The 17,244-nt window shown below is 43.2% G+C and overlaps 1 protein-coding gene across 1 annotated transcript in view; it reads left to right on the top strand.

Annotated features, from left to right (window-relative positions):
* Positions 1-17,244, top strand: part of PCDH15 (protocadherin related 15) — a 514,059-nt gene that overhangs the window by 462,780 nt on the left and 34,035 nt on the right. Inside the window, exons 30-31 of the mRNA XM_030950929.1 lie at positions 9,772-9,987; positions 13,866-13,954. Of these exons, the coding sequence (XP_030806789.1) occupies positions 9,772-9,987; positions 13,866-13,954 (305 nt within the window). The remainder of the gene's footprint in view (positions 1-9,771; positions 9,988-13,865; positions 13,955-17,244) is intronic.

Here is a 17,244-nt window from a genome sequence, read left to right as displayed (position 1 = left end):
GGGTGCTTGTGTCTCATGCCAGTTTGTAGCTCTCATTTTAGATCTGTTAATATTTAAATATTTGGTTTATGTTCAATGCCAGTGTTCCCCTGAAGTGTTTTTTTATTTTGGTGGTACCTTGTTCAGGTTGTAAAGGGGAAATCCACCAACTTTAGGTCTGCACTGTGAGGAAAGTGAGCCTAAAATTAACCATTCATAGAGTTGGGGGTATTTTTGTTATCTTTAAAGAGAGAAAATTAATGGAAATATAATATACAGACTACAATTCACATCAGATATTAATAGCCAAGAGTGAAAGCTCCTTTTTTTTCAATAAAACAAATAAATTATGTGTTTAGAGTACCAGGAATGATAAAAGGGTCAGAGCTTAATAAAGTTGTTCCTAACTGGGATTTTTTTTTCTTGGTTTCATGAGAGTCCTTCCCAAAATAAGCCCAGAAAAGGCAGAGAAGTGGGGAATTAGGAAGCTTCTACTTCATCAAAATTAGGAATCCAAAACGGTGGCAAATCCAAGAATTGTGTCAAATTAATGAACATGAAATAAATTCCTGAAGAATCACAGAATTGTTAAGGTTGAAAAAGACTTTTAAGACCATCAAGTCCAACCATCCACCAGCACCGCTGTGGTCACCACCAAAAATGTCCCCAAGCACCACTTTGACACATTTTGGGATAATTCCAGGGATCGTGACTCCATCACTGACCTGGTCAATGCTCAACCACCCTTTCTGTGAAGAAATTGTTCCAATGATTCAATCCAAACCTCCTCTGGAACAACTCGAGGCTGTTTCCTCTCCTCCTGTCCCTTGACTCATCCCCACCTGGCTCCATCCTCCTTCCAGGGAATTGTAGAGAGCAGATAACAGGACAGAGGCACTGGAGTAGACAAAAAACTCTGGAAGGCAAAGTAATTTAGGGAAAGGAGCGTTTTGTTCCATGTGAAAGCAAATGAATCACGAGGCACAAATGTCAAAACACATTTGGAGTCGTCCCACGAGATGTGCACAGGCTGTGAAATCCTTCCTGGTTTTCCAAGAGGATTTCTGAGGCACAGGTATTTGTGTGTCAGTCAGGGGGATTAGTAATAGGTGAAGAAAAGCTAAGGGAAATTTTGGAGTGATGAGGGGAATCTGCTTTTACCCTTTAGAAACATTTGACTCAAAACATGTGATCAGTCCACAAAGGAGGAGCAAAAAAATGTCAGTTGTGTGTCTTTAAGCTTTTTCTGTTCCAATCCTCCCTGGTTTTGCTGGCACAAAATGGAAGGAGGCCTAAGCCAGGAGTTGGTATTAGTGGATGGCATTAAACATAATTGTGTGTTTAGTGAAAGTAAAATTGGAAATTATTAAGAAGTACTTTTGTTGCAGAGGATCAGGCTGAAATTTATTGTTGTAGCACGGAGCATTTGCAGCAGTCAGTGCTCGTTACCTTTTTCCTTGGCCTTTAGAAAGCAAAAGTAATTGCTCTGTTAGTTAAACACAATCCCCATTCCAGCCTGGTTTAAGAATAATTAATCGAATGAATGTCTGTTCTTGAGGAGTAGAATGAAATGAGCAGCTTTCCAAGTTGAAATTTAGGAGAACATTAATAAAGTACATGCAGAGCTTGCACCGTAGAAATTATTCAGGTTTGGATTCCAGGGGGAAATTCAGGTTCTTAGGAGGTGTTTTTCATGCATTTGCTTTCATCTTCTGCATTCATTAACAGTTGCTCAGTTTCTTTCACATCATCTGAGTGATTTTGAGAAGAAAGTGATTTTCTCAGTATCTTGTTATTGCTGGCACTGACAACAACCTTGATGAGCCTCAAATGTGGGATACTGGAATCAGAGAATCCTGGGGTGGTTTGGGTGGGAGGGGACATTAAAACTCATCCAGTGCCACCCCTGCCATGGGCAGGGACACCTTCCACTGTCCCAGGCTGCTCCAAATGTCCAGCCTGGCCTTGGGCACTGCCAGGGATCCAGGGGCAGCCCCAGCTGCTCTGGGCACCCTGTGCCAGGGCCTGCCCACCCTGCCAGGGAACAATTCCTAATTCCCAATATCCCATCCAGCCCTGCCCTCAGGCAGTGGGAGCCATTCCCTGTGTCCTGTCCCTCCACCCCTTGTCCCCAGTCCCTCCCCAGCTCTCCTGGAGCCCCTTTAGGCCCTGGCAGGGGCTCCAAAGTCTTCCAGGGCTTCTCTTGTCCAGGCTGGCCAATCCCAACTCTCCCAACATTTCAAATGACAAGATGCAAAACTACAACTTTCAAAAACAACCCCAAAATCCCACAATTAGTTCTTCTTTAACAGGACATAATAACTTATGGGGATAATTAAGGAGTGTAGTCTTTTTTTATTAATAGAGTAGTTGATTTAGATCAGTTTTGGATCAATTGATCACAAACACACCACTGAACATTCAGATGCTTGCCTTTGGTTGCTTCAGTCATGCTCTACTCTGCCTTGACCAAAATTTCACCAGTAATAAAAATAATCAAACACACACAAAAAAAAAAAAAAAAAATAAAGAGAAGAAAACTAATCCTGAGTCCACAATCTTCCACACAAATTGAATTTAGAAACAAGTAGACCAATAAAATGTTGGATAAAAACTTCTCTCTTAACAGTTGATAGGTACCAAGGCCAATCCTATGGAATTTCTCCCAACTCTCTAAGGTCATTGGGTTTGCTGCCAGCAGCATCCTCTTAAATACATTAATTTGAGTATAAAAGCCTTTTAGAGGAGGATAATGAGCTGCTTTGCTCCAGATTCATAGTAAGATTCCTCTAAGCAGATAAAAAGGATGGTTTAGCTCAGCAGAATACCACAAATCATTCTCCAAAAGTCATTTTTAATCAGAATTAATTTGGGGAGTGATAAATCACATGAATTATTCTCTGTGGGTCTGATTGGATTAAGAGCAGTGGCCTCTGAAAGCTGGGAGGTACTGATGCTCCAAGGGAAAAAAAAAGGGATATATCTGAATAAAATGGCAATTTTTAACAAAAGATTTGCTCCTGGCTGCTTGAATTCCCCTTCTTTGCAATTCCCATTTTTTACCCAGAATTTCCAATGTGTTTGAGAGCCCATTTCCTTAATTAAAGACCTTTTTGTGCTTTTCATTAGGAATATACCAATTAAAACCAGATGCAACATGCATCTAATTATGAATTCTGTGCCTTGATCTTTGCTTTGTGTTTCCTTGTGTTAGAACTATTTTGCTTTTCACTGGTATTTTCATGGAACTCCTGTTGCTCCCCCTCAGAATTCCAACCAGGCTTCCTTGAGCCCCAAAGACAATATTTTCAATCTGCTCCAGGAAACAAACCCACAAAAGAATCTTCAGGGAAATTACCAGCAGGAATTGGCTTTTCTCTATAATGGAATGTTATTAGCTCTTGCTTTTTAAATAGTAACAGTATTAACCTTTGCTTTTCTTCCTTTATTTATTAAATTATTGAATTATTACAGATTTAAATGAGGAAATATCAGAACTCCTGATTCTAGCGAAGAAAGAGAATTGTCTGAATTCCTGCTCAGTTTATAAAGGTGTTTTTGTCCTGAAAATGTTTGTAGGGAAAGAATCTTGCCTAAATAATGCCAGTGAATCCAAGGCTCTGGAATTGGCTGTATTTGACAGAAATGCTTTGATTCCTACACAATTTTCATTCCAGCCTTTTCCTGTGCTCTTTGCCCCTTTCTGATCAGATTTTTCATGGAACTTTATTCCCTTTGAATATCCTTTATTGAATATTGAATATCCTTGGAATATCTCAACAGAAGAGAGCAAAATTAACTAAAGCCATTTTAGGCTGCCCTGAGGACACACAGGGGAGCAGGAATTCCTCTTTTCTTCCCCTCAGAAGCATCTTAGAGATCCCACAATGAGCTAAAACAATGGGTAAAAGAAACAGTTAAAATTCCTGGATTGGGAGAGAATACAAAAATTGGGGGTGGTTTCCCAGATCTGTTATTAAATCTCTTTTTTTTTTTTCCTATCTATGCCTATAACCTGTAGATTTCTTTTTATATTTCCTTTTCTTTGGGATGACAAGGGAATCTTTAGAATGACAAGTTCTGGAATTCCAGAAATTCCACCTTGGGCACCCAGGAGAGCATCAGGGCAACATTTGGCTCATCCCTCCTTTGGCTGTTGCACGACTCATGCACAAAACTGAGCTGCTTTGCCAGTCACAACCTTTCCTTCCTTAAAGTGTGATTTATGGGTGCCAGAGTAGGGAGAAAAGATGCTTGGTAGGAGTAAAAATCTCCTCTGAAAGCTCATTGCAGTGACAACAGCGCTGCCTCCAGCTGCTGGAACATCTGGCCCCCAAAAAAGCTGTGTGCCCTGCTAAGACAAATATGACAGGAATGCCAGGCATTTTTTCCTTCAAAAATCATATTCCTGCTTTTTATGTTGGCTTTTTACTCTAAAATCTCTTACTTTCTTATTATTTTCCTCTGGCACAATCAGAGAATTCCCTACCCTTTGGGATTTTTTCCCATGTAATTGAAGATTATTTCAATCACTTTGTTCTTTGAGGGCATTTTGAAGACTGCATGTGCCTTCCTGAGCAGAGGCTCCTAGAGGGGCTGGGAGTGGGGAGTGTGCCTGGATAATTCCCATCCATAGAGGAAATCCATGTGTGTGGCCTTTACTTCCTCTCTCACACACACAGAATTATTCTATCAAGCACTAACTGCTATTGGCTGAAGAAAAATGGCAGTAAAATCCATTTTTCCAATTATTTGTTTCAAAATCCAACTTTGGGAACCTCTCTTGTTCAGCACCTTTTCCCAGGAGACAGCCTGCCAAAAGGAATCTGAATTTCCTGTGGCACCTGGGAGGTTTTTAGCCACCACTGGAGGACAAAGTGAACAATTCCCATTCACCTGATTTATTCCTACCTGTGTTTCTCAGAAAGTTCCTGGCACTGGGGGTACTAGGAGTGAGCTGGGCAGTGATCAGTATCAGTGATGTAGTGAAGAAATATAAATTGATATATAAATTCATCTATAAATTCAAAGCAATATGAATATTAAATAATATATGGAAATAACCATCAATATACTATAATATAGATATATTGATGTGTTATATATAGATGTATTATATATGGAATATTTTATGTTGAATATAAATTTAATATGAATATAATTTTTTTTAAAAAATCAAAGCTACAAATTCCTGATGCAGCCAGTGGCAAACCAAGATGAGGAGCATGAGTTCCAAAGGATTTGAGCCAGATGAGGGTGTAGAAGAGCACAGGAGTGAAGAAATACAGGAAATAAAGGAAAATTGCAATGACTACCCCAAATTTTCAGGCTTAGGTGTCTGTAGAACACCCAGAAACCTCCCCTGACACAGCCCAGTGACAGCTGTGCCGTCAGAACTGGAAATCTGCAACAATCTGGAAATTCCCACCGGCAAAAAGAGTCGGGTTCTAAAAGCTGCTTTATATGCCAGCCACTAATTGGGAACATTGGAGCTGCCATCTGCTAGGAAGGGGGAAAAAACCCCTCAGCAACCCAATCCCAATCCTGCCATTTTCCATGCCCCCTTAGCAGCCTGGGGCTTGTGGGTAAGGGTGACCCTCTGAGGGAGGTGGGAAACGTTTCAAATTAACAACTGCATTTCATTCTGAGCAGCAAATCTGGATTTAGCTCAGGCTGATAATGCTAAAAAGTGGGATCATCAATGAGTATACAGCTTCAGGAGTTACTGATAATTTTTATGCTCGTCCTGAGAGGGGATGGGAAAGGGCTGGAAGCAGCAGCAATCCTGACCCAACTCCCTGTGTGTGGGCACACCTCCACTCAATCACAGGAGGCTGGAATTTGTCCTGGTAATTCCTGAGATCATCCATATTTATCAGCCCTCAATCACAGCAGGATTTAGGAGACATCTGTATTTCTTGTGCAGAACAAAAGGCAGATATGCTGCTGGAATATTAAGATTAAGTGTAGCTCTTTCTCTTCTTTGACAGTCATAATGCAACTCTTGAGATGCCATAGATCTCTTGCTAATGAAGTGTCAAAAATATTTACCTTCAGGACAAATTACAGGAATAGCAAACATCCTTCCTAGGATTAGAGAAGTTTGGGAGGTTCCTGGGAGCAGCTCACAAGCTCTCTCTGCTGGTCCTGCCAAGCCCAGTGTCCTTAGGTTTGATCCAAAGAGCAGAGAAAGGGGGGAATGCAAACAACAAAGTTAAATATTTGAAGCTGGAATCTGATCATTTTCCCAGCCTGTTTGGCACCTGTTTGCTCATCTCTGGGTGGATGTGGAGAAGAGCCTGAGCTGTGATGATGCTGGGGCTGCTGATGGCCCTGGGGTGGCACTGAGCTCTCAGAACTGGTGACAATTAACTCAGAGCCTGTCCACCAGCTCGAGGCACCTGAACTCTGCAGGACTTTACAAGCTCTGAGCTTCAAATGTCAAAAGGCCTCTTTCACTGGAGTTTAATGCCTTAAACTCAGCTGCAAGACTTGAACATTTCATTAGTGCTGAGCTCCAGTGCCCTGAGCTTTGTGCAGAAGGCCCGACTTCATTTAATGCCTGTGCCTGCAGCATCAATACCTTAATTTGGATCCAAATTTTGTTTGTTTTGAGTCACACACGTCTCCAGGCGTGAATTGCTGAAGGTGAAATTGATTTCTGGTGTCATTGAAAGCAGCGATGATTAAAAGCCGTAGCTTTTATTGAGAGAGAATTTGCCAATATTAAAAATATGATGGGCTTCTGACCCAGCTGAACCAACCTCATAAATCTATTTTAACAAAGAAATTGTCTTTTTATTGGAAGGGCATCCTGCTGCTCTCCAGGGCATCTCTAGGGAGCCTTTGGACTTCACTGGGCACTCAGTGGGAAACTTGGCTTGCTCATGGATGTCCCCAAAGGAGCTGGATCAGACATTGCTCCTGTGGCTGCTGCTGGGTCCCTCATGTGCCCTGTGGGGTTACAGGAATTGTGTTTTTCTTTCCCCCTCCGGTTCCATTACCAGCATGCAAAGCTGAATGTGGATAAACAAGAGCATTTGTCCAGGCCGGACTTTTCTGGATTGGTCATGGCTTTATCCGGAGCTGTGTTGTATGAGCTGAATTTACCCTGGAATCCCAGAATGGTTTGGGGTGGAAGGGACCTTCAAGCCCATCCAGTGTCATCCCTGCCATGGCAGGGACACCTTCCACTGTCCCAGGCTGCTCCAAGCCCTGTCCAGCCTGGCCTTGGGCACTGCCAGGGATGCAGGGGCAGCCACAGCTGCTCTGGGCACCCTGTGCCAGGGCCTGCCCACCCTGCCAGGGAACAATTCCTAATTCCCAATATCCCATCCAGCCCTGCCCTCTGGCAGTTTGAACCCATTCTCTGTGTCCTGGCACTCCAGGCAGAGCTGAGGTGCTGCTTAAATTTTTGTCTTTGTTTCTCACCATCCAAACATCAACCCGGTGTTTCTCTCCAGCCACTTCCTTGAGTTCAGGTTGGATTTTAGAAATGTTTCTTCACAAAGGAGTGGCAGAGCACTGAAAGGGGGTGCCCAGGGAGTGGTGGAGCCACCAGCCCTGGAGGTGTCCGAGGAATGAGTGGATGTGGCACTGCACAATGTGGTTTAATGGGCAAGGTGACAATCAAAGGTTGGCTGGGGTGATCTTGGAGACATTTTACAACCTTAAAATTCCATGATTCTATGACATAGACTGTTTTCACATTCATTTCTTCCTTCAGCCATTTATTTATGTGGAAAGCCAACTATTTTCCTGACTCTCCACCTGTCAGGCTCCCATCTGCTGGCTCTGGGATGTTGTGGGGTTGTATTTCTCCGTGCCAGTTGGAAAGCTGGAATGCTCTGGAAAAGCCTACTGATATCTTTGCTTTTTTGACTGACAGAACAGAGACAATTTCAGAAAGCTTTTCAACCTTCCCATCTTTCCTAAAATCACTAATAAAGGAGTTTGAGCTCACCCAGGAGGCAGCACTCTCTGTTTTAAAAGGCTTAAAAAAACCTACAGAGCTGGAAAACAAAAAACAACTTAGCACATTTTATATTTATGCTTTTGGTAGTCAATCCAGATGAAGCTTTGTGACTTTAGAAGAAAGCAAAATATTGAGAGAGGGCAGGAATTTACCAGTTGTATGTCTGTGACAAGTTACAGCCAGTATCATTCCAGGAGTTCATCTTTTGGGCTGTTCTGAATGAAACTTGCTCTTTCCAGCTAAACCTGCCTGGATATTATCCTTTAAGTGCTGGATGATTCTGTCTGGGAATCTGGGCTGATAGGAGTTGGAGTAGCATGGAGCATACCCAGCTTTGAGTACCTGGATTGCTTATCTGGTGCTGGTGTTCCCTGAAAAATTATCTGAGAATGAATAAAAAACCAGAAGGGATTATTTCCACCATATAGAACTTGTTCAGTGCTGGTGAGGAAACAATTAATGATGATTAATGGCCCCCTGTTGAAGGCTTAATGACCTTGCAAAGATAATTCTCTTTTAGTAGCTGTGGTGTCTCATAAACAGCTCTGCTCTCTGTGAGCAGGGACAGGACCCCAGGGAATGTTTGGAGCTGGGTCAGGCTGGAGATCAGAGAAAGGTTTCTCCCCAGGGAATGGGCACAGCCCCGAGGCTGCCAGAGCTCCAGGAGAGCTTGGACACTGCTCCAGGGATGCCCAGGGTGGGATTGCTGGGGTGTCTGTGCAGGAACAGGGGTTGGATCAGTGATTCCTCTGAATCCCTTCCAGCTCAGGATATTCCATGATTCTACTCTTCATGCTGACACAAACCCTTATTGTTTTTCATTCCTAAGTCATGGCACAGTATGGATTTTCCATGGATTTTACGTGCACCTTTTCAAAGTTAAAGCTGGTTTTTATTCCAGCATTAGATCAAGCAACAGGCCTCAGGAGCAGTGCCAATATTTCCATAAAAACCTGCTGATAGACTCTGAAGTATCCCAGATGCTGAGGCCGTGACCAAGACTAATGAGTGCTCAGGCATTAATTAGCTCCCACCTCGCTGATCCCTGGAAGGAGCACAGGAAAGCTTGGTCAAGGTCCTTGGAAACACTTCCGTCTGGATACAGGTTGAACAGGAGCATAAGGAATGGGCCTGGAGAGGCCAGGATGGGGCTACACAGGGCTGTCAGGAGCAGGGAAGGTGGAATAACAATTCCTGGGGCTGCCTGGTTGATGCCAGCTCTGCATCCTGATCCAATTCAGCAACGGTGCCAGGGCAGCTCTGTGTCCTGAACTGGGGTGCCCAGCAGGTCCCTGTGCACCACTGCAGGAATGCCACTCAATCCTTCCTTATTTTATAGAAAAGTTACTTGATTGCACCACAAATGCCTGTTCTCCATCAGAATATCTGTAATATGAAGGACATTCTTGTGTAAGTCTGTGCACGAGTTGGTGAGATGGTTTTTTCTTTGATAATTCCTCTTCAATGAGAATTTGGCAGTGGAGGTTTCTCATAATTAAGCAGTTCTTAGGTATTGTTGCAGACTTGAAAGTCAACTTATATTTTTCTACTTTTTAATTTTTTTTTCTTTCTTCTGGAGCAGTTTAATGCCAACAGAGGAGGAAGAAATTGCTGGAAAAGCAAAACTGAGTGCAGCAAAGTTAAATGAAGCATTTAAAGTAGCAGCCATATCTGTGCTCTGGGATCTAATGTTTTAAATGTCAGAGTGGCAGAAATTTGCTGGGCCAAGATGTAACTTTATTTAAAGGACAAGGTTAATGACTCCTTCCATGCATATTTACCTTGTTTGCCTGTGCTTGTTTCCTTTTCCCCATTAGGCTGATGATAAGGACACTGGGAATTACAGTGCCATGCAATACAGGCTCATCATTCCCCCCATCAAGGATGGCAAGGAAGGCTTTGTGATCGAGGCTTACACGGGGCTGATCAAAACTGCCATGCTCTTCAAAAACATGAGGAGATCCTATTTCAAGTTCCAGGTCATTGCCACTGACGATTACGGCAAAGGGCTGAGCAGCAAAGCAGACGTGCTCGTAAGTATCAGCCAGGGATTATTAGTATGGAATAATTCCTCAGGAAATTCAAACACTGCCAAAAGTTTCATCCCAGGCAGACCTAGGGAAAAGCCATCAGGTGCTTGTGCTTAGTTTTTTTAAGGCACTGGAATAAAGCTTTTCGTTTCTTAAACCAAAAGATTTTGTGACCTGTTAGGAGTGAGTTCAGAGGAGGCACCAGGATGGGCAGAGGGATGGAGCAGCTCGGCTGGGAGGAAAGGCTGGCACAGCTGGGGCTGCTCACCTGGGCAGGAGAAGCTTTGGGGTGACCAAATTGTGACCTTCCAAGGTGACTCAAGGGGCTACAGGAAACTTGGAGAGAGACTTTGGGCAAGGGCCTGGAGTGGCAGGACAATGAGGAATGGATTCCCACTGCCATAGGGCAGGGCTGGATGGGATATTGGGAATTAGGAATTGTTACCTGGCAGGGTGGGCAGGCCCTGGCACAGGGTGCCCAGAGCAGCTGGGGCTGCCCCTGCATCCCTGGCAGTGCCCGAGGCCAGGCTGGATGGGACTTAGAGCAGCTTGGGACAGTGGAAGGTGTCCCTGCCCATGGCAGGGATGGTCCCGGAATGGGCTTTAAGGTCCTTTCCAACCCAAACCATTCCATGATTCTGTGTCCCTTGGTCATGTCCAAGTTGTCTTAGTTGCTTATGTTAAGTAATAATTTGGGGCTGAGAATGAACTTTTCAGTCCCTGGGAAAGCAGCATTTCAGAACTGGCACCATCTTTAGGTGTCAGGCTCGTGGTTTTGTGCTGTTCAAAGAACATTGACTTAGTCCAAGCACTGAAACCATCCAAGCTAAATTTCCTTAAAACCTATAAACTTGATGGATTGGCTCAATATTAGCATAATGTGAGAGGGATGGAGTGCATTATCCACTTCATGGGAACACTGTCAAAGGATACAGATGAGAGCCAGAATCCTTGGTGTGGTGAGTTCTGCAGGAGTTCATCAAGTAAACATAAAAGATGACACCCTCATGCTCGACCTCCCAAAATGATGGGGCATTCTCAGGTAATTTAGACGCTAATAGGATATTAAAATATAGCCAGGAGGAATTGACATTAACATTAGAAAGTGAAGGATGTCTCATTAATTTATAGAGGTTTCTTTCTGATGTCTGGCTGAGTGATGAGCAGTGCACCCAGCTGCTCTGAGCAAGGCCTGGAAACTTTGAGGAGCTGGAGATACAATTCCAGCCCAACCCCATGCTGCCTAGAGCACTGGCACATGGACCTGCTGGAATGAGCCCAGGGGAGGCACCAGCATGGGCAGAGGGATGGAGCAGCTCTGCTGGGAGGAAAGGCTGGCACAGCTGGGGGTGCTCACCTGGACAGGAGAAGCTCTGGGGTGACCAAATTGTGGCCTTGCAGTGCCTGAAGGAGACAAGAAGAAATACAAAAAGACAATTTTCAAGGCATGGAGTGCCAGGACACAGGGAATGGCTTCCCAGTGCCAGAGGGCAGGGCTGGATGGGATATTGGGAATTAGGAATTGTTCCCTGGCAGGGTGGGCAGGCCCTGGCACAGGGTGCCCAGAGCAGCTGGGGCTGCCCCTGCATCCCTGGCAGTGCCCAAGGCCAGGCTGGACAGGGCTTGGAGCAGCCTGGGACAGTGGAAGGTGTCCCTGCCATGGCAGGGGTGGCACTGGATGGGATTTAAGGTCCCTTCCCCTCAGGCCACTCTGGGATTGTCCGATTTTATGCACCAAGTGTGATCCATACACTGAGATTCTTTCCCACGATTTTAACAGGATTTTCCTGCTGTGGGATCAGGGACTCAGGCTCTCAGATGTTATTTCTTTCAAAACCAGCTCAAAAAGTGAACAGAGAAATTAATTCAATTACTCTCCTGCAAAAGAACAAGATGTGGGGGAAGAAGATAGGACTTCACTGGGAGGAGGTCTGGGGAGAAGAGGCAGGTCACCACCAGAGGGACAATGCTGGGCAGAAGTTGAGCAGAGCAAGATCCAGAGCTGGGACCAGGATGCTTCCCTGGCACAGCTCTGGGAGCAGCAGGGTCTGCCAAATCCCCTGGTCAAAGGTTGCACACTGGTGGGGACAATCCATGGGAAGGACACCAGGATGGCTCAGGTCAGACACCTGTGGCTTGACAGTTTGCTTCCATGTGATGGAGTTTTCCTTCTCAGCATCTGTGAGATGAAAGAGATACAAGAATTACATTTTAAAATTAATTTGCTGCAAGGAAGCACCTAAAGGTGCTGGGGAAGGGTAGGTAGTGGATATTCACCATCATGATTTGAAATCCTGGATATCATCTTTATGATGTCATAGATAACATCTTTAATCAAATGTTTATTGGGGTTTGAGGAGGCTTCAAGGCCCCTCTTCGTTCCAGTCCCAGCCACTCCCAGGAGTCCACTGGTGCCACATCACAACCAAGAGTCTTTGTAGGCTCTGCCTTGCTGAATTTAAAACTTGGGAAGTGCCTAATGAGAGAAGCTTGGGATCAAAGGGATATCACTCGTGGGCTAGAGGTTACCAACAATTTTCTGCTTTGCCTGCCTTTACAAGTGAGGATAACAAGCAAGTTAATGTTACCATGGAAACCTCAAATGTGGCTTGATTTTTGTCCAACACCCTTGGTTTCCTTTAACTTGTCACGAATGTGTGTTTATCCCTGGTTTTGTACATGAACAAGCCATGATAATTGTGATTTCTTCCATATTTAAAGAATCACTGCCTTTGTTTTTGGTGTTGCCTTTATGCTGTTTTCAGTTCCTGGGTGCACAGTGGTTGCTTGAATTGGCTAATGTAATTAATTCTATTAAATTAATCGTTGCTTTCCAGTTCCGTTGCATGATTTTTATTTGGAGCTCATTATAATTCTGTGTTTCTTACACAGAAGCCTGTACGTGCTGATCAGGGCATCTGATGACATTTCAAGAACATTTAAATATTTAAAGCTGAATTAAGCTTCAAAGCTGGTGAATCAGTGTTTGATGTGGAAGCACATTTAGGTTTTTCTGCTGCTGTGCTTCCAGGGCTCCTCTTTGGAAAATCAGGGCTTGTTTATTTCTTTTAGAATCGGCTAACCCTTGATTTTTAAATTTATCAGCCTTAACATTGGCCTAGTTTTCCGAATTTTCCTCCAGAATCCTCAACAGATTGGAGTGTTGTTGGGTTCATAGTAAAAAACAGTAATTGCTGGATATTTGCTCTGAGGTTACTCCATACCTCGGTGGAAAACTGAAATTTAATTTTATTCCAACAAATCACACAAGTATTGAGTGGATTAGAAGCATTTTTTCCTCCTTTGTTTCTCTTTGTTTGTTTTCTTAAAGGAAAAAGCTCAGTTGTAAAATGTGCAATTTTAGGATAGAGGGAGAAGATAAAACAATTGGAGATTAAAATAAAACCTCTCGCTGATCACTTCAATGTAAATGAACAATTTCCTTCCTGATTTTCTAACAAAGTAGCATTGATTTTGTGGAATTAATCCTATGTTTCCATTTCCCTTGGTGCACATTGCATGGCTCCAAGAGAGGATTTTCCTGGCATCCAAACCACCCAAATGCTCAGAAGTAATTTTGAATACAGCCCGTGGGAGATCTGGGATTCTCGAAGTCAAATCTAAACTAAGAGCAGCTTTTCCTATCCCCACCTTAAAAATCCATAATTCTGATGCGGACCTGGAATTACAATTCCAGTTAAATCTTTGATGTTTATGGGCTTTGGCTGCAAGATTTCCCAGCTCTTCTATTTGGAATTAAAAGGAGAGATGTGGATATCAGGGCCTGGTGTGGAGGCAGAAGAGGAATTTTTCCATTGCTGTTGGGTGGGGAGGGGGCTGTGCCTGGCAGTGTAAATGGAATTTCCCTCTTTTCTTTCCAGGTCTCTGTGGTGAATCAGCTGGACATGCAAGTGATTGTCTCCAACGTTCCTCCCACCCTCGTGGAGCAAAACAAAGACCAGCTCATTGGGTAATCAATTTATTTCATCTCCAAATGTGAGAAAATTCCCTGCCTTCGGGATTGGATGGATCAGGGAGTGAGGGAGGTTTTTATCTGTTCAATAAGAGTCCCCAGACAAAACATGTTTGCACTTCTGGCTTCTTTTTGTAACGCACAGACAATTTTCTCTACTTGCTGTCATGGAATTAGCTAATATGGGATAGAAAATGCTGTAGGAAATGGTCTGTAACCAATCTTTGTCCTTTTTTTTGTCATTTCAATCAGTGATGAGTGGCACTTCCCACAGGTCTGGTACATCCTGCTTGTTGTGCACAGAATTTTAAATACTTTGGGGTTGGTGGTCTAACCAGTCATTGGAAAAGTCTCTGAGTGCCCCACTGGGCTAGGAAAAATTCCTGATGGATTTGCTCCTGGAGATGTGGGACATGTTCCCCTTTTCTCCCTCTGTTTTGGGCCAGGTGTATGTTTGCTCTGAGAGATTTGAATGTCAGAACCATGAACAAAGTTGTTCAGGCTGAACTCACAGGGACTGCACTTCCTGGAACCAGGAATAACTTCCTGAAGGGAGGGATTGCCTACAAATAGGGATTATTTCCTAGGACCGGGAATAACTTCCTGAAAGGAAGGATTGCCTAGAAATACTAATATCTCCCTGAAGGAAGGTATTTCCTAGAAATAGGAATAATTTTCTTAAAGGAGGTATTGTCTAGAGCCAGGAATAACTTCCTGGAAGGAGGGATTGCCTAGAACCAGGAATAACTTCCTAAAATGAAGTATTGCCTAGAAAAAGAAATAACTTCCTAAAAGGAGGCTCTGCTGAGGTGGGGTCAAGCTCTTTTCTCAGGTAACAAGTGACAGAAGGAGAGGAAACAGCCTCAGGCTGCACCAGGGGAGGTTTAGATTGGAATTTAGGGAGAATTTCTTCATGGACAGGGTGGTTTCAGCATTGGAAGGGACTGTCCAGGCAAGTTTTGAGTCCCCATGCCTGGAAGTGTTGAAAACCAAGTGGAATTGGCACATGAGGACATGGGTTAGTGGTGAGCAGGGTGGTGGTGGTTGATGGTTGGACTTGGTGGCCTTGGAGGTCACTTCTAACCCAAACCTTTCTGTGATTCTGTATTTCACAGTGAACAAAGCTTTGGAATGAGAACAAAGCTTTGGAATGAGTACAAAGTTTTAAAAAATCAGGTTTTGAGTTCTCCAAGTCATCTTCCAAGTCATCCAAGTCTTTACCTTCACAAACACCATGGGCAGATCGGGGTAGCTGGAGAATTTCTCTTCTAAGAATAAGTTTTTAAGGACAGCCTTTGCCAGAAGAATTACATCAGCTTGTTTTCAAATAGGCCCATTCGTTCCTGAAAATATTTGTAGAGAACAAATATCTCAAAAATAATTTTGTAGCTGTGTACAAAGGTCTATTTCACAGAAAAATCTATTTATTTCACTGCTCTCTTCAAATTTCTCATGTTTTCCTCTTAAATTTAAAAGATCACCCTCTCCCTGTTTTTATACAGGTTTAATAATTTGTGCAGCCCATAAAAACAAAATAAGAATTTGTGATTTTTTTTGTGTGTGCAACCACAGGCAAAGAGAAAACAAATTATTTGGAATCTCAGACTGAATTAGTTTTGCCACTTGAAATAATGCAGTAATTTATAAAAATTTAATGTGTAATTAATTAACAGAGAAAAAGATTATAATCAGCCCTATCTAGTGGGATGTGTCCCTGCCTGTGGCAGAGGAGTTGGAACAAGATGATCCTTAACATCCCTTCCCAACATAATCCATTCTGTGATCTGTGAATTAAATTAGTCACTACACAAGTTACTCAGCTCTTTCTCCTCTCATTCTGGCAAATACTAATCCCTGAAAATAGAACATTTAGCCAACAGCTGGTGATGGGGAATGTTAGGGAGGGGGGCACATGAGTCATTTGTGGAATTACAGTGATTTTTCACAATAAAATAAATAGTGGTTTAAACAACTTTGGAGGGGAACTTATACCAGGTTCTGTCATTTTCACGAGGAGTTATGAGGTATTAAGAATTACATAATTCAGTTTTTCCACACTCAGCACAGCCAGAGATGGGTGGGAGTTAATGGTCCATATAAAAGGAGCAAAGCAGGAAAGAAAAGATTTAAAGCCTCAATATTTGGCTTAGGAGTTTTTTGAGGAATACAATGGACTTGTCTTTGCTGACACTTCCAATAGGATCTTTTGCAGTCATTCAGTGTTTTCCTCCAACTGCTTTAATTTCATCAAGCTTTTCATACTCTCATCCATGTCCCATTTGCCTTTTCTCTTGCCCACTTTAATTATGGCTGTGCAGAGAGGCCCCTTTCTGCTGCAGGTTGGGCAGAGAAAATAGGCTGAGGCTTCTTGGAAAATTCAGTGTGTGCTCCTCTCCTTCAGAAAACTTGGTGGGCACAGATGATGGAGTGTTCTTGAAATATGGAAATTTAGGGGAGCGCTTGATTGTTTTCTCAGTCAGTTTTATGCTCTGAAAAGAATGGGGCAGTTCCCCAGGTAAGGAAGATCCATGCTGAACCCTCTTAACACAATGCAGAAGTGGCCAGGCAGGCTTTTCCCTGAAAATCCAAATGTAGAATCAAGTGCTGATGCTTGGAGTTATTGCTGAAGGAGTTTTTTGGAATATGAACCTTCCAACTTAATGGTTTGCATATCTAAAGCTGACTGCCATCATTCTTCAAAGGAGCTCTACTTAATGCACAGAAACTGTGCTGCACTTAAAAGAGATGTTATAAAATACTACAGCAGTAAATACTGCTGTAAATTATAGATCATAATATACAGCACATGTACATTGTGCATCACATAAGATTTTATGTCTAATCATAGTATATGAGACAATAAATTTTATATCTGGGAGCTGGAACACACAGTTCGGGGAAGTGTTTCAGACGTGGATGATTTCCCTGCAGTTGTGTTTTTTCTTCTCCTCAGTCCCTGAACTGGTAAAAAATCAGCTCATCTCAGCTGCAGGGTATAAATCACTCAGTCTTGTTACTTTTCCCACAGGAGAAGTCACATTCCCGTGCTTACTGTATGATTTTTGCCAGATAATTCCTGAATTAAGTCTAATTACAGCAGACTGCACTGTGTGCCTGTCGGGATGGTGGCAGTGACCTTGCCCTTGAGCCCTTTCCACAGGTGGCACTTGGTTTCCTGCCCTTTATGAAAGGTTCCTGAGTCACAGGTCCAGCTATAGCTGCTTTGTCCTTTACCCTTCATCTCTCTGACAGGAACATTTTGGGGTCATTTCGTTCCTGTCCCTCCA

Source organism: Camarhynchus parvulus, chromosome 6 (assembly GCF_901933205.1).
Source record: "Camarhynchus parvulus chromosome 6, STF_HiC, whole genome shotgun sequence".
Classification (NCBI taxonomy): domain Eukaryota; kingdom Metazoa; phylum Chordata; class Aves; order Passeriformes; family Thraupidae; genus Camarhynchus; species Camarhynchus parvulus.
The sequence above is the reverse complement of the archived record's forward strand: the minus strand, read 5'-3'. Positions and strand labels throughout refer to the sequence as shown.